At 31.0% G+C, this 21837-nt stretch overlaps 2 protein-coding genes across 4 annotated transcripts in view; one reads left to right on the top strand and one right to left on the bottom strand.

Annotated features, from left to right (window-relative positions):
• The window catches only part of Asator (tau-tubulin kinase asator), a 90284-nt gene that overhangs the window by 21810 nt on the left and 46637 nt on the right, over window positions 1–21837 (bottom strand). The window lies entirely within an intron of this gene.
• On the top strand, window positions 6085–14644 carry LOC142226297 (lipase member H-A-like). 2 transcript variants are annotated; one of them, XM_075296215.1, is made up of 6 exons: window positions 6094–6356; window positions 9355–9481; window positions 10547–10870; window positions 10932–11174; window positions 13777–13968; window positions 14039–14644. In XM_075296215.1, the coding sequence occupies exons 2-6, from the start codon at window positions 9445–9447 to the stop codon at window positions 14416–14418; spliced, it is 1176 nt and encodes a 391-aa protein (XP_075152330.1). In that variant the 5' UTR covers window positions 6094–6356; window positions 9355–9444; the 3' UTR covers window positions 14419–14644. The 2 variants fall into 2 exon arrangements, with proteins under 2 accessions (XP_075152331.1, XP_075152330.1); XM_075296216.1 differs by lacking the exon at window positions 13777–13968 and having other exon boundaries at window positions 6085–6356.

The raw sequence follows: 21837 nt of genomic DNA, 5'->3' as shown, positions 1-21837 counted from the left end.
CGGCAGTTATGTTCCTAACTGGCATATGGAATATATACGCAAGATGGCAGATATGTACATAGATAGCATGGTTTAAAAGTTCGTTAGCTATCGTAGCACTAACGGAGCTTCATGAAAATGGGGGTAAGCTGCGTAACCGTTGGGAGTTGTCAAAAAGTAGCAAACGTTAAAAAAGTGGCACATTCTTTTTATTGACTTTTACCAAAAAATTTAAAAAATAACTACTGCTATGAGTTAAAGTTAAATATATATTTTGCGATTTTCATACAAAAAACAAATGCTATTTAAAATTATTTTTAAGTGTTTATAAAATCGTCGGGCCTTTTAATTATATCTCTAAATTAATTTACGATATCAAAATAATTTATATCATTAATGGTTTTTAAGTAATGTGGATCTAAGAATTTTGTATTATTCAATTTTTTGTCATTTATGTCAAGTCATGACAAAATTTGAGCACATTTTTAGGGTAATATTTTAGAATATAAGTTTTGTAGTAATATCAGTTTTTGTAGCAATATCAGTTTCAGGGATGTTTTCTGAAATAATTTGTGATTTGGCTTCGTGGCCTATGTATATTTTCGTAACTTCTTTAAATAATAATTGCAATTTAACTTTTTTTAAATACGTATATTTGTAAGAGAATATTTTTTGTTATATATATTATATCAGAATTAACATATAGTCTGTCGAACTGGAACAATCAATCTCCCAGAGTCATTGCATTTTTTTTTATATTTGACATATTCAGATTACGCTTTACCAACCTAAATTGAATCATAACCGTTCACATATAACAAGAATTGATGGACGATAGCTGTTTTTCGTTGGTGCAAAATATTAAATTTTTTGAATAACACATCTCTTTATGGTCTTAAATTCCCATAAAATTCCAACTTATGAAAAAGTGGCACAAAATCGTAAAAAGCATCACATATAGTGGCACAAAAGTGACACCGGCCAAAAAAAGTGGCAAATTTGCCACTAAAGTGGCTGGGGGTTAGATACAATTTTCTTTTAAATTTTGAGTTTTGCGTACTTGATTTTGGACTCGACCTCAAGTAGAAATTATTCAATTTTTACAAGTAGGACTGTCATTCGAGATCGATTTTATAAATCCCGGGATTCAGGATTTCAAAATATAGAATCCCGGGATTTTCCGAGTTTTTTTCGGGATTTTTTTAAATATTTTAAGTAATAACAATCTACAGCACCTAAAAGGGTTGTACATTAAATCAATTTAGTTTAATCATAGACCAAGGAATGTATAGACATCTCAAGTGAATTCACCATGGTTTTGTTTATTTGCAGAGCGCAGTCATTCCACTCAATTGCGCAGTCAAGTGACTCAATTTCTTTTTGGAAAACGAGAATTACCGTACAAATCAGCCAATTTGCATTACAAAAAAGGTGTGGATGGATAAAATTTTATAAGCTTTTACAATATTTTGTGTTTCATCAAGAGAACAAAGGAAAGAAAACAAAAATAAAGCCAAATTAAAAAATCACTCAATTGCAGACGAAAAAGAGCCCTCTACGGTGTGCAGACAAACTACAGCTCTGTGAATTCATTTGAGATGTCTTATATTTAATTGGTCTATGGTTTAATTCAATTAACAAAAGAACATAAGAGTAAATTAGTCCAACTCAAGAAATGAACAAAAGAAAAACAAAAAATAGCAAAAATAAATTACAACCCGATTTCATATCATTTTATTAGATTAGATATATTTTGGTACACTTGTGTTAATCCTTTTGTAGTTCAATTTTTATTAGATAAACGCGATCTTGTCATATTGTCGACGGACCTTTTATCATTGGTTTTTATTTTATTTGGCACGAATTCCATTTCACATAAGCTAATTGTTCAAAGGAGGACCGTATCGTTTACTTTGATTTTTGATGAAATTGTGTTTTTATATAGTAAACCTCATGTACAATAAGTTCTTACTCAAGGTGTACCATAAATGTTTATTAACTCGATATGTCGCGTATGAAATCAAGGGGCCGTTTGCAGTGAATGTGGACTCCAATTGATTAATAAATAATGCAAAAAAGTCAAAAATTTAACAAATTGCAATAAGTTTTTCGGGATCCCGAAAAATGCCGGAATTGAAAATAAAAAATCCCGGAATTTTCGGGACGGGATTAATCCCGGGTGACAGCCCTAGTTTCAAGTTAACATTTTTTAGTGTATTATAATTTAGATTTTTAAACGATTCACGGACATATACATTTTAATCTGTTCGTGAATCGCTTTTAATATGACTCCAAAATAAAAAGAAAATTCGATAGGTGATATATGCATCCAAATTTTAGGTATAAATCCCCTAGATTGCTGGAAAATGTTTCCTTTAACTATCTCTACTTTAAAAAACAACGTCTTTGGCTCAGGATTAATACTAAAACCCTTAAAATACGGTCGAAATCTTTCAAAGTTTTTTTTTTTTTTAGTTTATGCTCAGTCCTTATAATTCTTAAGTATGTGTTTAGTATATTGTCATAAAATGGCTTTTGATTATATTTTGCCATTGTTGACATTCGTTGTACGTCTCGCATTAAACAGTCCAAAAGTAATATATATGGCAACCCTTCATTCCGAAACATTTGATAGGAGTGTGCGAGAGTAAATCCTAAGAGCGAGAGTAACAATATAAGCAATGCCATGTAATGCATTTAATAATAACTCTGGGTATACAAGTAGATTCATTTGAGGAAACATTCTTAACTTTCCATGCACGCATGTACATCATTTGTCAGTTAGATAATCAAAAAGGAACAAAAGAAGACGTCACAACACACGGAAATGTGTATCATATTGATAAGCTTCCATAAATATTAATTAATTATAACCACAACTACAAAAATATGTAAATTTGAATAAATGTGTTAGTTGACTAAGAAAGGGAGTATGAAATAACCCTCATCTACTTATGCACATATGTATAAAGCCTTTCTAAGCAAATTTGGACTACCCAAACTCAAGTTTATTGTTTAATGGAATTATATAAATACTAAATTAAATTTGAAATAAAAAATCAATTGTAGGCAGTTTGCTATAGTTCAGCATCAGCAGAATCAGACATTTTGCAATCAAAATTTTCTTATATGTGCACTTAAGGTACACGTACACATATATTTCACAAAATATTGCGCAAGGACTGCGAACCGGTTATTTTGTAAATTTATTTATTGCAGTAAATTCTATTGCCAAAACTGTGGGTTTACCATTATCAATGAATCAGTTGTCAACAATACACCATGCTGAAAACATGTTTTTGTAGTGACGAAGTTACTGTGTGAATTTGTTGGAACAGATTAACAGCAATACAGTATGGTGAATTTATAGACATCAAACTAAAACATTTATTTGAACCATTTTACACTTAAAATAAAGTTATATTCTATATATATATATATAGCTATATATATTATAAAATAAATTGTGAACATTTTGATAAGGTAATTTTGGCTTTCTTCTTACACATATTAAAAACTCTATGCGAAATAAAAATAAGTTTAAAAATCATGTTGAAAACTAACTAAAATATAAGGTAAATAAAGGGAATATTTTGAAATAGTGAACGTATTTTAGTCATGGTGGACATATTTGGGCACCCACACTGAAGAAATATTGTCGTAAGCACAAAGATTTCATGTCCTTAAAATATGAATGGCACTTTTGCGTAGCATAACAGACTCATAAATATTATATTCCCTCTTAACTCTGGTGGACCTTGTTAAAGAGCTTCGTGCTGGATTTCTCCGTAATGATTAACTCTTTAGGCCACCATGACCGTCGTGTTCTCCCCTTGGTTTTACTGTAGAGGAAGTTGAGAACTATATAATTACATGATTTTGATTTTTTGAAATGAGAGATATTGGTTTAAAAACAGGAGGGATGTTCCTAATATTATAAATAAAAACAGACAAGAAGTTTTAAACGTAATCTTATCCTATCAGGAGTTGAATGATGAGATATCTTTTCAGATCATCGTTACGACAGATTCGACTTCCCCTTTATTTACACTGAAAAAACAGTGAACCCACCAAGAAGAAAAATTTTGGTTAATTTTAGAAAATTTAAATTATTTTTAGAAACTTTTACCTAAACATTATTACAAACGCTGAAATCACGCCCATATCACAAAAAAAAGTAAATGTTTTTCGACAAATTCAAGAAAATTTATTAGACATAACTAATTTTTTCACTTGTTAAAGAAAATTTTGTAGCTTGAGGGAAAAATTGGAGTACAAAATTGTAAGAATGTCTTTAGTGCCATACGAAGTTCAATATGGACGCGTTCGTAGTAAAATTTAGAAATTTTAAGAAATAATTAACTATTTTGTGAGAAGTAAGAATTTAGTAAATATTTATGCTTCATTTATGTATAATTTTTTCCCACTTTTTAGTTCATTTAACTAACGTACGTAAAAAATTATTAGAGGAAACTTTCTCCAAACATAATAATACCATGAACTAAAATAAAGTTAAAATGGCTTTTGTGAAATAGAGGGTTCACTTTTTTTTGAGTGTAGGGTCAGAAAAAACATACAACATACAATTGGCGTAAAAACCATGTATTTTGTCTGGCAGAGAAAAAAATATTATGACAATATGTATAAATGGCCAGGGCCAAGGAAATCATGTATCTATTTTTTGTGACCATTCAATTTTTAATGTTTTGCGAAACAAAAAGTATTATTATATATCATAGACTTATCCAAATTCATTACATGGTTATAAAGGCCTTGTACATGTAGGTGGTGATCATATTCCTCTGGTAGTGAAATGCGAGTTTCATCAAGAGCATAATATACAAGCAAAAAATTTCAAAGTTGTTCTAAAGTCACAACTTTAAAATCACTTCCAAAAATGTCCTCCTAAAGATGTTCTTTATTTTAACTACACAGGAAGTTTCTTTGATTAAATTTTTTATAACTCGCTTTTTTCATCAAAATAGAGTAAAAATTAATAAAAAGGAACAAATTGTCTAAATTATGTCGGAAAAATATCCTAAATCCATTCTAGAAAATTGCAAATTTTTGAAAATATCTGAGGTCAATCGTTTCAGACAAGCGTTAGAATGTATTAAAAATTATATTAATTGTCAAAATATCACATAATTTTTTAATTAAGATCCAAAAAAACTAAATTCGGATAACGCCTTAAGAAGTGATGCAAATTCAGTTCAACGTCTGTTGAAATGGTGGACATCCGTCCTATCGATCTTTTCTCTTTATGTTTTCGCAAACTGGCATGACAAGGATTTTAAACATTTTATTCATTGTGCAATAAACATAAGTTAGTTTTAGCATGAGTTTAGCAACGGACTTTTTTCTGAATATTTTTTGTTTATAAAAACTTCTCAAGAGTTTATACACTGAAAAAAGAGTGAACCCACCAGGAAGACAAATTTTGGTTAATTTTAGAAAATTTAGTTTTTTTTTTTAGAAAATTTTAACTAAACAGTATTATAAACGCTGACATCACGACGATATCACAAAAATAAGTAAAAAAATCGATAAATTTAAGAAAATTTATTAGACAAAATTATTATTTTTCACTTATTAAACAAAATTTCGTAGTTTGAAGGAAAAAATTGGAGTTCAAAATTGCAAAAAATGTCTTTAGTGCTATACGAAGTTCATAATGGGCATATTATTGGTAAAATTTACAAATATTAAGGAATTCTGAACTATTTTGTGGGAGACGCCAATTTAGTTCATCATTATACTTTATATGTGTATAATTTTTCCTTTGCTTTTTGAGTGTGGGATCTTAAATGACAACCACGTTATTTACCACTACGTTGCGTTGAAAATATAACAAAAACGCTTCAAAAATGCTCCAACCATATTGTTTTGGAAGAAGGAAGGTTCCCGACTGCCATGATGATTTAATATTAATATGTCTCAATTCAAATCTTAAAAAATTATACATTTGATTCTAAATCAGTACGTTGAACTATATTAAACATTTTTTGATTTATGTAAAATTTTCAATCTTTTCAAAGTATCGTAGATAAGATAATCTACCGAAATGCGATGTTTCGAATAGAAGAGGAAGCTCGTACAAAACTAACAAATACGAAATGTTTTATTCAATGTTACTTCCCATTGAGCTGATGTTTTCAACTCTCAGAGAATAAATGGTGATTTTGGTTGTATTGCCGCCGGACATTACTATAAAATCAAATCTCTTTTAACAACAAAATCCATTTGTGTGTCTTCAAGCTGTTGCAGCACAACTCATTAACCGATTAACGGTTTAAAATCCAATTAATAAATTACAATCAACGACTTTAAAAATTCTTGTCACGTTATTTACATATGTGAGTGTATATGCATGTGAGGTAAGTGGTTGTAAGATTTCCAATGAATATAGATAAGGCTTATCTCGTTGCTCTGTGTGGCGCAAACCAAAGTATAATGCAAACTCTTATTTGTTAGCCAAATGCCATAATTCAGCACTATATTCAGGCCAAATATTTTCGATTTTGAAACTACTTTCGTAGTAATTCTGATTTCGGATATAAATTTTTTGAACAATTTAATATCTAAATCGAATTTATGCTTTGCATTTGTCGAGGCCCACCTTTGTTTTAGTGCAAATCTTAACGAAAAATTAACCAAATCACAAATACCTAAAAATTAATTTTTTGGATAATTGTATGTTGACGAATGAAGAAATAATTAATGGGATATGAGAGCATTGTTATTGTTTATTTAGCAATTATTTTTAACATTTTAAGTTTAAAAATGTAACAAGGAACACGTGGAACACGAATACTTCTGTTATTTGGTATTAGTATCTACTTATAAGATTTGGAATAAAGAATAAATTACCACGGTATAAACAATGTATTGATTATATCTGAAAGATTTTGTATGAACGAGTTTATTGCAATTCCACAAATGGCGAACTTTTCTTTTATCAATGAGTTTTATATTTGCAATACCCAGTAAAACTCGATAAGTAGCTGAAGTGAAAAACGGGTTACCAAAAACTATCTGTTCATTACGCCCAGCAGTATCTTATGCTTGCAAAAAATGTCTTACGATTATCAATTTTTTCCGGTTACCACAAATCGCACACCCATCATCCTTATTATACTCTTCTATTGATCCAGTCAGATATTTGTAATTTGAAGACTGGAAATTAAGTTAAAACTTCCGAAGATCTAGTGGCTCTGAAGCGATAAAACACCTAAGGTCGGTCATACCTAACGCAGCACAATCACATAGGCGGTGCTTGTGATATTTCTTCTTCTCAATAAAAGGGAAGTTCATCTCTTCATCATCTTGGCCATATCTTCTTGGTAACCTAGGAAACTCATCCGCTATACAGATCAATGATATGTTCTTGCGGACAAGCAGTCACACCTTTGTTTTAGTAGGTATGGCTGCTTGTGGGATATGTTCCTTCGCACAAGGTGATTATTGCTAAATCTATGATCTTTTTCAAGTTGATGAACTCGGAGTCCAAGGATTTGTTTATGCCGAAAAAATTAAGATCATTTAGAGTGGACGCATTGGGCTTTCGCGTGTTTATTCCATTTTCGCTGACAGATCTCACATGATTTTGAATATCACGGTGTATCCGTGCTCTTAAGATATCTAACCCTCTTGATCTAACCCTAACGATGGATCGTGTAGCTTTATAGTGGTTATTGCATCGGACTTTTCGGCCAATACATCCTAAGGCAATATACATATGCAACATGACATTAAGGGAGTATGTGTCTGACGTACATACGGAAGCTATTCGGATTAACATAATTGCAGAGTCAATTGTGACATCATGCTCCTTCAAATACGGGTCCTACTTTTTAAACGCATATCTGGACTGACTCAGAGCAAATTTGAACCGCTCAGCAATATGGCCAGTTACGACAATCCCAATAGAACATTGACGACAAAATCGAATCCATGGTGTACTATGAGGTCCAGCATCCGAGAGAAACGACCACAGGAGCTTTTTATCACACTCAATTGATGCGTTTAAGCACAGCATTGCGTGGTAAACGGTCACAATATCTAGAAAGGTACGTTAAGGTGATTTTATAGCATGATAACGCCCAGCCATCCGCCGTATGCCCAGACATTGCTTCTTGAGGGATGATCTGGCTGATCAGCATTTCGTTCTTATGAGGAATCTCAATATTGGGTCCATTCGGGGATTGAGTTAAGAGACGAAACGTTTTCTCGTCGCGGTATCTGTATGTTAATAGAAAGACGGCTAAAATGTAGCAGCTACCACCTCAAAAAAAAATCGCTTCTGTAACATATACCCCAAATACATTTTGCTTCAAGCATATATATTTTCAGGATTGGTCCAAACAAAATATTGTTTGTATTGTTCAAACATATTATGTTTCACCTTAGGGCATACATTGGTAGAAAAAAAATTTAATGAAATTTTCTTTGTGTGGATATATTTTTAAGGCGCCAATTGGTTACATCCATTATTTTACATGCAACATACTCTCTAGATCATTCTTTCTAAACACATATATGTTTATAGGCTATTTCTAAATTAATGTATGTTTGCATCTAAGCATATTATATTTAGAAACATTTTATGTCCCAAGCATAATATGTTCTAACATATTAACATATATGTCCCAAACATGTTATGCTAGTTTACGAACATTATATGCTTGCACTTAAAAATATTGTGTTAAAAATGTGAGTTCCAAACATATAATCACCCAAACACATGAAAAACAGTATTTTTCGTTCATGTAGCCGTGGACAATACACCGAAAAAAAGTGAACTGTTTTATAGGAAGAATGAACTACCACGCACGAAAATTGAACTAAATTTTACTCCACATTTTGAGATTTCCACAAAGCGTTGTTAAAACCAGGAAATTTTAATGCCCTGTTGTTTTTTTAACTACAGTTCATGAAATTACATCATCTCATAGAAGAAAAAATTAACTAAAAGTAAAGAAGAAAATCATTGGCACCAATTCATGACCATTTTAACCATACAGTAGATTATTCTTACTATTTTTGGGAGTCGTACGAAAATTTTCATTTGTTTTATTTGATATTGAACTTATGTGTACGGTCATTGAACTTTATACTCACGTTTAGTTCATAAAATTTTTGATACATACTTTAAAAAAGTAAGATTTCATTAAGCCGTGGAAAATTTCGATAAAAATAATAAAATTTAACTACAAGCAAATAATTTTTTCCAATAAAAATAAGTTAAATTTAGCGTTAGTTTAAGTACGGAAATTTGTTCTGTGTAGATCAGTTTGTAGCACATTATTTTGGAATAAATTCACAAACATTCTCAATATAAATATGTACATAAATAATAGAAATAAATATTTTCAGATTCCTAATAACCAATACTGTGATACGATGAATTAATAAAAGAAATGTTGTACAATTTTCGTTAATATATGTGGGATTTATTACAATACTATGCTGTTTTACTCACTCATCTTATATATTATTACAGGTACGTAAACATAATTTATTATTTATGATACTTTTAAACAATTACTCACATATTCAAAACAGTTAAAGTAAACTTTAATTCTACTTTTACCATGTGATTGGGATGGTATTATTATCATTAAAGTTATGAAAATTTTGAATTTCTTAGTACCGTAAGATTACGAGGGTTTACATTTTGGGATAAGAGAACAAAAACAAATATTAATCATCGAAACTCGTTTTATTGTTTTTCACCATATTCCCTATAAAGATCTCCCAATAGAACCAATTGTTGAAACACTTTTGCCACTGTGATTGTGGTATATCTGAACCATGAAGTTTTAGCGTACTCGCCGTTTCTTCAGGTGTCGAAAAAATTTTACTTCTCATTTTATTTTTATTTCGGTGCCAAGTCAGAACTATACGGCGGATGACCCATCAAATCAATATACTAAAAAAAGCAGTTGTTTGAGCCGATGTGTGCGAACTCGTATTATCGTGGTGAAGTGAGATCCGTCTTCGGCGGTTGGTGTTTCTGATTTCTAGGAAGACAGTTTCCGGAACAACAACTGATTTTGGACGACCTTCACGAAATTCGTCTTGGAGTGAACTATGAACTCGATTGAATTCACTGCTGGTCCTTGGCCGAGCTTCATCGGCCAACAACACAGTCTTGAAAATGCCAAGCTTTACGATATAGCAGTCAGTTGGCAGATTGCCACACTAGTGTTGCCCAATCCCGAAATATAAAAGGCAAACATCATATGAGTAGGCTTTATATCAAATAGATTAAATGTTCAACGTGCCATCTCTAAATCAAATGACGGAGGGTAAAAGCATAGATTTTCAAATCAAATGAAATCTATAGAAACATTAAAGTTCATGCGACTGCTTAAGATTAGTTTAACATTTTTATAATTTTCTGTAAAATTGAACTAACTAGTTGTAAGAGTGATTAACTATAAACTGAAGTTCAAAAGTTGAAGTTCAAAATTGAAAGATACATTTTTTTTAATTTGGCACAGTAGCCTTTTTATAAAGCCGAATACCTATATTTTATTTATACAATATACTTTTTTCGTTGTAGCAATAATATTTTTACATGGTTGCAATGGTAAAAATATACCATCATCACTTGATAATGAGTCAACACAATCATCCGTCCAAAGTAAAGATATTGTTATAGGTTCCTGTATATGGGCCATAGAACGTACTTGTCCAGACAAAGATGTATCATTTCATTTGTATACCCGACAAAATCCCACACAAGCTCAATTAATATTTATTGATAAAGATATTCGAACATCTAATCTAACACAATCTTTCTATGATAATAGATATCCAAGTAAAATAATCATACATGGATATAATGCTAATATGTTTCTGCATTCATTGGCCCTAATGAAAGATGGTATGGAAGAGATTATAGTCATTTATCATGTATAACCAATTCCTTACCACATTCTTTTCAGAATATCTAAGCAAGGGCGATTATAATATATTCTATGTGGATTGGAGTACTTTGGCCTATGGTCCATGTTATATTAATGCTGTGTATAATATTCATCACACTGGAACCTGTATTGCTCAGTTGGTGGAACGTATTAGAGATTTAAAGAGTTCAGATATTCATCTAATTGGATTTTCATTGGGAGCCCACATAACAAATTATGTATCTAAAAGTTTGGGGAATTTTACATTGCCTCGTATAACAGGTAAGAATTGCAATTTTCAACTCCCAAATCTTAATAACAAATCTTATCCACATAACACAAATTTTTTGGATCGAACACCAAAAAGTTTTTTCAGCGGTTGATTATCTCCCTCAGTAATGGTGGTGACATTTCTAAGAGTTTTAAAGTCTCTAAGTGGTTTCACCGTAATGTGAAATGCCACATTATTTGTCATTGAGCTACACATAGAACCGGGCAGCACTCATTGATAAGAGAGAAGTTCACCACTTGTAATCACGGTTGTCACAGTTGGTAGAATTTAAGAAAATTTTCTATATATAATAAAATTTGAGACAATTTTCTATATAAATAAAATTTTGATAACATTTTCTATAGAAGTAAAATTTTGACATTTTCTATAAAAATAAAAATTTTGACAAACTTTTCTATAGAAGTAAAAATTTTGACAAAATTTTCTATAAAAATAAAAAAATTTCTATAGAAACAAAATTTTGCGAACATCTTCTATAAAAATAAAATTATGAGAAAATTTTTTATATAAAAAAAAAATTGAGAAAATTTTCTATAGAAATAACATTTGGAGTAAATTTTGTATGAAAATAAAATTTTGAGAAAATTTTCTATAGAAATAAAGTTTTGACAAAATTTTCAATAGAAATACAATTTTGACAAAGAAGAAGTAAAAATTTTATACTTTAGAAGTTAATTTTTTATTCTAATTTCTTTATTAGTAAAAACTCATCTAGTAATTTTATGCTAATATACAATAAATACTAGTGCAATTATTCTAGAAAGTTGGTGTTTTTCGAGAAATAGTCCTTTAACTATTGTTCAAATTATATTAATTGACTAGATTCATAGGCATAGTCATTCTAAGTCTTCTGGTCCTCTCATGGTTGAAGAGTATTTTGTTTAGATCTGAGTTTCGTGAGATTGTAACTTTAATACATGTTTTCGTGCATTTAGGCTTATTTCTTCAGTAATTGTCTTTATTCCCAAGACTCGATACAGATCGCTATTCCGAATATACACGTAAAAAAAAGTGAACTGTTTTATAGGAAGAATGAACTACCTCGCACGAAAATTGAACAAAATTTTACTCCACATTTTGCGATTTCCACTAAGCGTTGTTAACATAAAACCAGGAAATTTTAATGCCCTGTTGTACTTTTTAACTGCAGTTCAGAAAAAATTAACTAAAAGTAAAGAAGAAAATCATTGGCGCCAAATTATGACCATTTTAACCATACAGTAGTTCATTCTTACTATTTTTGAGAATTGTACGAAAATCTTCTTTTGCTTTAGTTCATATTGAACTCATGTGTACGGTCATTGAACTTTATACTCACGTTTAGTTCATAAAAATTTTGGTACATACTTAAAAAAAGTAAGATTTCATTAAGCTGTAGAATATATCTATAAAAATAATAAAATTTAACTACAAGCAAATAATTTTTTTCCAATAAAAATAAGTTAAATTTAGCGTTAGTTTAACTACGGAAATTTTTTTCTGTGTACCAGGGAGCATTGACTAGGGTTCGTAAGATTTTATTTTGGGTTTTTTGGATTATTTCCACATCCATACGGCACAGCCTCAAAGCTGTATACCGTAAATCCATGTCGTTAAATTTTGACAAAATTGTCTATAGAAATAAAATTTTAATTTCCTTGTTAGATCATGCTAGCCATCGTAAATACTTAGTTTTTGACAATATAAGAATTTGTACAATATAAGTTTTTAAGAAACATTTATGTCTTAGTTTTTTATTTTTTTTTATTTTCGAAAAAATAGTAAGAAAATTATAATAAGGGCCAGAACCGAGTATTGAAACATAAAGACTAAATTTGTGTCAAATTTTATAGACGTAGTGTTGCCAGTTGGATTTTACATAACCATATTAAAATCGGGGTTATTTACATATTTAAATCGGAGTGGTTGGTATTTTCAATACCCACATTGTTCAATGCACATTGTTTTTGTGTAAAAATTAAAACAATTGTTACGTTTTTTACATTTTATACAGGTATATGAAGTTTTCGACGTTTACAACTTTTTGACAGTAGAAAACCCAAAATATTGCTACTCGGACCATCTCCGGTAGTAGGTTAAGTTAGGTTATAACATTTAAAATTCGACACATTTACAATTCAAGGGATTTTTTTATACCCAAAAAATTGTCTCTAAAAAGAGACATCAAAATATATAATATAATAATAAAACATTTATTTCAAAGAAAAATTACTTTTTCATACTAACCACAAAAATTTGATTAATCATACGATTTTTTAAATTTGGTAGATTTTTGGCAATATTTTCTTCAAATTTTGGTAGATTAGTTTTGGCACGAGTGGCAACCGTGTCTTTGACACAACATTGTACTGAATAGTATAATTGAACGTAAAATATAGTATAAGTGAACCTAAAATTACGGGGTGCCACTATACCCGACCTAACCAACAGACAATCAACTTTAAACATACTATTAGCATACAATTTCCTTTGAATGCTTAGGTCAAAGCCGTAGAAAATATTCAATAAATGAAATAAATTATGTTACCTTAATAATTTGGGAAAAGAAATAATACTTTTGTGTATCACATTTAATTAAGTTTATTTCTTAAGGTCTCGATCCTGCAATGCCCCTATTTATTACCTCCAACAATGATGAAAAATTGGATAGCACAGATGCAGCGTTTGTCGATGTAATTCACACAAACGGCTTAGTCCAAGGTAAATTGGAACGATGTGGTCATGCAGATTTTTATATGAATGGGGGAATAATTCAACCGCAATGTCTATCCGATAATCCTATAAGTATGAAACATAGAAATTATATGGATATGGTTTGGGTGTAACTTAAAAATCATCCATTATTCTATTACAGATCCCTTTGCATGTTTTCACCATCGTGCTTTAGACTATTTTCATGAATCTATACGTTCTCCTAGAGGTTTTTGGGGTTGGCCTTGTACTTCATATATGACCTATCTATTAGGATATTGTCCTCGTTCTAATGTACTAGTGGAAGCTGGAGAAAATGTAAAAACATCTACAAGAGGAATGTTTTTGGTAGAAACCAATGGTCATTCACCCTATGCCATGGGAAAATGGACAACAAAAAATGACACTTCAAAAAATGCATCTCAATTGGAAATAATAACGGAATCACCACGCCGATCGCCACCAATAAAAAGAATCGATCCTTTATTGGATACGAGAGATACTTGGAAGAAATTAGATTATAAGTTTAACAATAATTTTTAATATTTTATAAAATCGATTATTTTGGAATTAAGAATATGGATAGAAATAAGTGGAAGTTCCATTGAAGAAATAGATGTGATACATAAGTTTGAATAAACAAACAGATTAATTACAGAAATTAGTGAACTACTTTAAGACATGAATATAATCTTAAAGTTATATTGTTTAAAAATGAGTATAATTCCTAATTTATTTAATAAAAATTAAGACATAATAACATTTTAAATTTCTGCTAACTTACTGTATCTACACTAAAAAAAAATATTGAACTAATATAAAAGACCTGCATTTTATGGTATTTACGCAATAAGGGCTAATTTCTTTAAAAGAAATAAATTGTGGATAAAAGAAATTTCATAATCTTAGATTTAGTTTATTTTTAATAAATTTAGGTCATCCATATTTGCTTTTCTCCGTTAGAGTTATATGTCATTGAAATAAAGTACAGGAAAACAGCTGATATCTGCACTGAAAATACTATTGTCCTAATATGAAAGATAATGCAATATAAATTTTAGGACATGCAATTTACACAACATTAGGGAGACATTTCTTTAAGATACAAAAAATTTAATTAAATGAAATTCATTTTCTTTGCTTTAAAAGAATTAATCTTTAAACTAACAGAGATAATGAATTTTTGGATTAATGTTTCAAATATAGGCTAAGATTTATTTTAAGAATTTTGTATATTTGGTTAATTAAACTTTTTTTTTTAATTTTTATATAACATTTGGGGGTTTTAAAGTGGCATTTATTTGTACATTAATAGGTATATTAATATTTCGCAAAAGTATATGAATATCGGTAATGCATCCTAATATTAATATTATATAGCCTAGATTTAAAGGCAGATAGCTCCCTAAAACTGTCTTTATTTAAAACAAGTAAGGAAAGTCTAAAGTCGGAAGGGGCCGACTATATTATACCCTGCACCACTTGGTAGATCTAAATTTTCGATACCATATCACATCCGTCAAATGTATTGGGTGCTATATATAAAGGTTTGTCCCAAATACATACATTTAAATATCACTCGATCTGGACAGAATTTGACAGACTTCTACAAAATCTATAGACTCAAAATTTAAGCCGGCTAATGCACAAGGGTGGAACACAATGTTAGTAAAAAAATATGGGAAACATTTAAGCAATTTTAAGGAAACTTCGCAAAAGTTTATTTATGATTTATCGCTCGATACATATGTATTAGCAGGTTAGGAAAATTAGAGTCATTTTTACAACTTTTGGACTAAGCAATGGCGATTTTACAAGGAAAATGTTGGTATTTTGACCATTTTTGTCGAAATCAGAAAAACATATATATGGGAGCTATATCTAAATCTGAACCGATTTCAACCAAATTTGGCACGCATAGCAACAATGCTAATTCTACTCTCTGTGCAAAATTTCAACTAAATCGGAGTTAAAAATTGGCCTCTGTGGTCATATGAGTGTAAATCGGGCGAAAGCTATATATGGGAGATATATCTAAATCTGAACCGATTTCAAATTTGGCACGCATAGTTACAATGCTAATTCTACTCCCTGTGCAAAATTTCAACTAAATCGGAGCAAAAAATTGGCCTCTGTGGGCAAATGAGTGTAAATCGGGCGAAAGCTATGTATGGGAGCTATATCTAAATCTGAACCGATTTGGCTGATATTTTGCAAGTTTTTCGAGACCCATAAAATATTCGGATGTACGGAATTTGAGGAAGATCGGTTGATATACACGCCAATTATGACCAGATCGGTGAAAAATATATATGGCAGCTATATCTAAATCTGAACCGATTTTTTCCAAAATCAATAGGGATCGTCTTTGAGCCGAAACAGGACCCTATACCAAATTTCAGGACAATCGGACTAAAACTGCGAGCTGTACTTTGCACACAAAAATACATCAACAGACAGACAGACGGACAGACAGACAGACGGACATCGCTAAATCGACTCAGAATTTAATTCTAAGCCGATCCGTATACTGAAAGGTTGGTCTACGATTACTCCTTCTTGGCGTTACATACAAATGCACAAACTTATTATACCCAGTACCACAGTAGTGGTGAAGGGTATAAAAAGCTGCACCTTTTGGCTCGGAATCAATACTCAAATTCTAAATGGAAGGTCGAAATCTTTGAATTCAAGTGAACGTTTTTATACCCTCCACCATAGTATGGGGTGGAGGTGGTCGAAATATTGCTCTAAGACCCCATAAAGTATATATATTCTGGATCGTGGTGAAATTCTGAGTCGATCTGACCATGTCCGTCCGTCTGTTGAAATCACGCTAACTTCCGAACGAAACATGCTATCGACTTGAAACTTGGCACAAGTAGTTGTTATCGATGTAGGTCGGATGGTATTGCAAATGGGCCATATCGGTCCACTTTTACGTATAGCCCCCATATAAACGGACCCCCAAATTTGGCTTGCGGAGACTCTAAGAGAAGCAAATTTCATCCGATCCAGCTGAAATTTGGTACGATCTCTAACAACCATGCAAAAATTGGTCCACATCGGTCCCCCATATAAACCGATCCCCCGATTTGGCTCCCAGAGCCTCTAAGCGAAGCAAATTTCACCCGATCCGCCTGAAATTTGGTACATGGTGTAAGTATATGGTCTATAACAACTATGCAAAAATTGGTCCACCTCGGTCCATAATTATATATAGCCCCCATATAAACCGATCACCAGATTTGACTTCCGGAACCTCTTGGAAGACCAAAATTCATCTGATTCAGTTGAAATTTGGTACGTAGTGTTAATATATGGCCTCAAATACCCATGCAAAAATTGGTCGTAATCGGTCCATAATTATATATAGCCCCCATATAAACCGATCCCCAGATTTGACCTCCGGAGCCCCTTGGAAGAGCAAAATTCATCCGATTCGGTTGAAATTAGGTACGTGATGTTAGTATATGGCATACAACAACCATGCAGGAATTGGTTCCTATCAGTCTATAATTATATATACCCCACATATAAACCGATCCCCAGATTTGACCTCCTGTGCCTTTTGGAGAAGCTAAATTCATCCGATCTGGTTGAAATTTGGTACGTGATGGTAGTATATGATATTTAACAGTCATGCCAATAGTGGTCCATATCAGTCCATAATCATATAGAGCCCCCATATAAACCGATCCCGAGATTTGGTTTTGGAGCCTCTTGGAGGAGCAAATTTCATCCGAGTCAGTTGAAATTTGGTACATTGTGCTAGTAGTGGCCGTTAACAACCATTCCTAACTAGGTCCATATCGGTCTATAGTTATATATAGCCCTCAGATAAATCGATACCCAATCACACAAAAATTGGTCCATATCAAGTTCATAATTGTATATAGTCCCCATATAAGCGACCCCCATATTTCAATTCTGGCTCTCTATATATCGTGCAAAAAGTTCATATCGATTCGTAATTATTTGTAGACTTACCTATACATAACTTTTTTGTCTGATATATACCACGTATGGACTAACTCACAATTTAGAAAGCGATGTTAAGAAGTTTTAAGATACCACAACCCAAGTAATTCGATTGTGGGTAACAGTCTTTCGTAGAAGTTTCTACGCAATCCATGGTGGAGGGTACATAAGATTCGGCCTGGCCGAACTTACGGCCGTATACACTTGTTTTTTATATTTTTTTATTAGTTTTCTTTAATTTTGGATAGCCAATCTATTAATTTTCCAAAATTTGAAAAAGTCTTTTTGAGCCTCATTAAAATTCCCATTCAGGTTTAGGTAAGTATTCGGATTATAGTCATAGGCATAGCAAGGCCTCTGGAGAGGCCATAATCATATTGAGCCCCCATATAAACCGATCCCGAGATTTGGTTTTGGAGCCTCTTGGAGGAGCAAATTTCATCCGAGTCAGTTGAAATTTGGTACATTGTGCTAGTAGTGGCCGTTAACAACCATTCCTAACTAGGTCCATATCGGTCTATAGTTATATATAGCCCTCAGATAAATCGATACCCAATCACACAAAAATTGGTCCATATCAAGTTCATAATTGTATATAGCCCCCATATAAGCGACCCCCATATTTCAATTCTGGCTAGGTACCACGTATGGACTCGCTCACAATTTAGAAAACGATGTTAAGAAGTTTTAAGATACCACAAACAAAGTAATTCGATGCAATCCATGGTGGAGGGTATATAAGATTCGGCCTGGTCGAACTAACGGCCGTATATACTTGTTTTAATGTAATAATTGTAGCTACATTTGAAGTTATTAACATCTCTTTGAATTCATCCCAATCATTATTCTCCAAATTTATACCAGTTTAGTTCTAATTAATTGTCAAATAATTTAAATTCTTTATTTGTTTCATTTGAAGGTAATTGATTTTTAACAAGCTGTAAATTTACACCAAGCACATATAATAATGAGAAAATAATGTTTACTTTTTTACTTCACTTGATAATTGTAAGAATAACCAAATATGTTTTTGTATAGGTCCATTGAACCTATGCAAGCGTAATAGGATTGTTAACTGGAATGATTGCTTAGGATACATTGCTTTATGTACCTGCATTGCCTCAATGTATGCAGTTAACTAGTGGTAGGAATTTTTGAAATATTAACCCTTTCAGACGCCAAAATAAAAATAACACACCCAGAAAAAAGGGGCTCTAATGCCAACTAAACTTTATTTTAGTTCATGAAGATTAGTTGATTTTAGTTAAATTTAGCACAATATGAGTAAATGTTCCTTATTTGAATAATTTTTTGCTAACTTTAATGACGTGAACTAAAAATAAGAAAAAAAGTTGTATACAAATATAGTGCACAATTTTACTAAAAAATTAAATAGTTCATATTGTCCTAAAATGGCAGAAGTTTGCTAAAATTGAGTTCATAAGTCTCTCAAATTAATAAATTTTACTAAAATTGTAACTGTCTTGAACTTCGTACAGCGCTAAAGACATTTTAACAATTTTTAAATTAAATTTTTTCTTTCAACATATGCAATTTTCTTAAATTACAGAAAAAAAAATTAATTATTTATAATAATTTTTCTTCAATTTGACAAAAAGTATTAACTTATTTGTAACATATTGCAATTAGAAAACTATTTTAGTTAAAATTTTCTAAAATAAACCTACATTTTCTTCCACGGTGGGTTCACTTTTTTTGGGTGCACGTTTTGAAGATAAAAATTTCTTTTGATAATAAATACATAAACATAAAATAAATCGGAAATAACATCCTTAATGGGAGAATCTGTACCTCTATTCAAAAATAAAGTGAAGCAAGTAGTAAAAAAAAATAAATTTGTTTCAGAAATTTGAGATGATACACGCACAGAAAAACCATGTTTGGACATGGTTGCCGCATCCATTTAATGCTTATCTAGAGCATGTAATTGCCGCGAAAACCATGTATTTTGTCTTTGTAAAAATAGTTTTCGAGCGGAGAAAAATGTATGGTGGCAATAAGCATTTGAATGGTTCTCAAATACCGCAAACATGTTCTATCATTTAAATGATAGAATTTGAGACCATTAAATGGTCGGGAAAATCATGTACCTGACCATTCAATTTTTTTTACTTTTTTACAGGGAAAAAAGTATTTTTATACGTTATGTATAGACATATCGAGAACCATTACATGGTCATAAAGACCATTAACATTTTTTAACTTTTTTGCAGCGAAAAGAATTTTATAAAAACATTGAGCAGGTACACACGATTTTCATTTTGCGCGTCAGTCGTGTGTTGATTGATTCTTGGAATGGACGGAGAATACGGATTTTCTGTGTTTTGTATTAATTTATTTATTCAGAAGTGGCACGTGGTTTTAAGTGAACACAAAAAAGGAAAGTGTAGTTGAAAAAAATGTATCTGTTTTTTGTTCTGCATTTTGATATATGGAATAATTTATTTTTATTTGCAGTTACAGCAGCGTTTGTTCATTTGCCCGACTCAAATATGGAATGATTACATATTATTGAAATAGAGCCAAAATAGAGTGTGTAAAAATATGTGATGTTTGCTTGCACGACATAGTAAATACAAATAAACAATGAATTAGTTTATAAATAAATAAAAACAAATAAATAAAGTTAATTTTGTGTTTTCTTTCCTCAAGTGGCGTCCTTTTTTCGACGATGAAAAAAGTTTTTTCATAAAGATCAAAACATTTTAGGTTGTGACCATGTTCTTTTAACTAAGAGCAAAACATTTTAATGAATACCATTACATTTTAATTCGTGACCATTGTCTTTTCATTCAAACAAAATTCTTTTTATCAATATAATAACATTTTAGATGAGGACAATTATATTTTTCTTAGAACCATGTTCACTGAGCCAACATGGTTGCAGGTTAAAATGTTACATGGTCGCCGCAAAAATAGCTCCTATCATATTATTTTGCTCTTCGAATATGATTGTGACAATCATGTTTCTTCTCTGCGTGTAAAAAAAAATTAATTTTTCCTTATTATAGCAAAATATTTCGTGCTAATATCAAAAATGTTTTTAAGGTAGTATTGGTATTTTCAAAATGAAGATATTTTATAGATTCAACCCAATTTTAACAGGATTTCACATAATTATTAATTAGCATACTGAATAATTTAGAGAATTTTCTGTTTTTGCTCCTAAGCCAAGACAACCCTTGGCTTTGTAACAGACATTTCAATGCAGAAGGGATTTGTGTGATTTCAAAATAAAACCTAACATAGTTTTAATTTTTTTCTTTATTCCACACCCAGAGAAGGAATATGATCACCTCAAACATGTTTTAAGCGCAAAATGTTATTTTTGGGTGGTGGCCATGTAACATGGTTTTCGCAACCATTCTCAGAAATCATGTATCTGATTTCGGCAAGCAGGTTATATTTGACGAGAAAATAATATTTTAGTGGCAAACATGTTACATGGTCACCATACAAAAATAACATTTTGCTCTTGAAACATGTTTGGGGTGATCATATTCCTTCTCTGCGTGCATAGGTTCAAAATATTTAGGTACGAATTCTTTTTATTTTTTTATATTCTTTTTATTTTTCTTTTCTAAAAAAATAGTGAACCCCCCATGAAATAAAATGCAGATTTATTTTAGAAAATTTTAACTAAATTAGTTTACTAATTGCAACTTCATACAAATAAGTTAATATTGTCAAATTGATGAAAATTTATTAAAAATCATGAAATTTTTTCTGTTGTTTAAGAAAATTTCATATTTTGAAAGAGCGCTAATTAAAATTAAAAACAGAAACAATTCAAGAAAATTCACTCATTATGGAAACTTATGAAAACAATTTAAGTAAAAATTTGACCATTTTAGAATCATATGAACTATTTTGTTCGAAATTTTGTACTTCATTTGTATAAAACGTGTTTTCTCACATTCGGTCCATGTCATAAAATTTGGCAAAATTTAACCAAAATCA

Source organism: Haematobia irritans, chromosome 2 (genome assembly GCF_050003625.1).
Source record: "Haematobia irritans isolate KBUSLIRL chromosome 2, ASM5000362v1, whole genome shotgun sequence".
Taxonomy (NCBI): domain Eukaryota; kingdom Metazoa; phylum Arthropoda; class Insecta; order Diptera; family Muscidae; genus Haematobia; species Haematobia irritans.
This window is presented reverse-complemented; position numbering and strand designations above follow the sequence as displayed.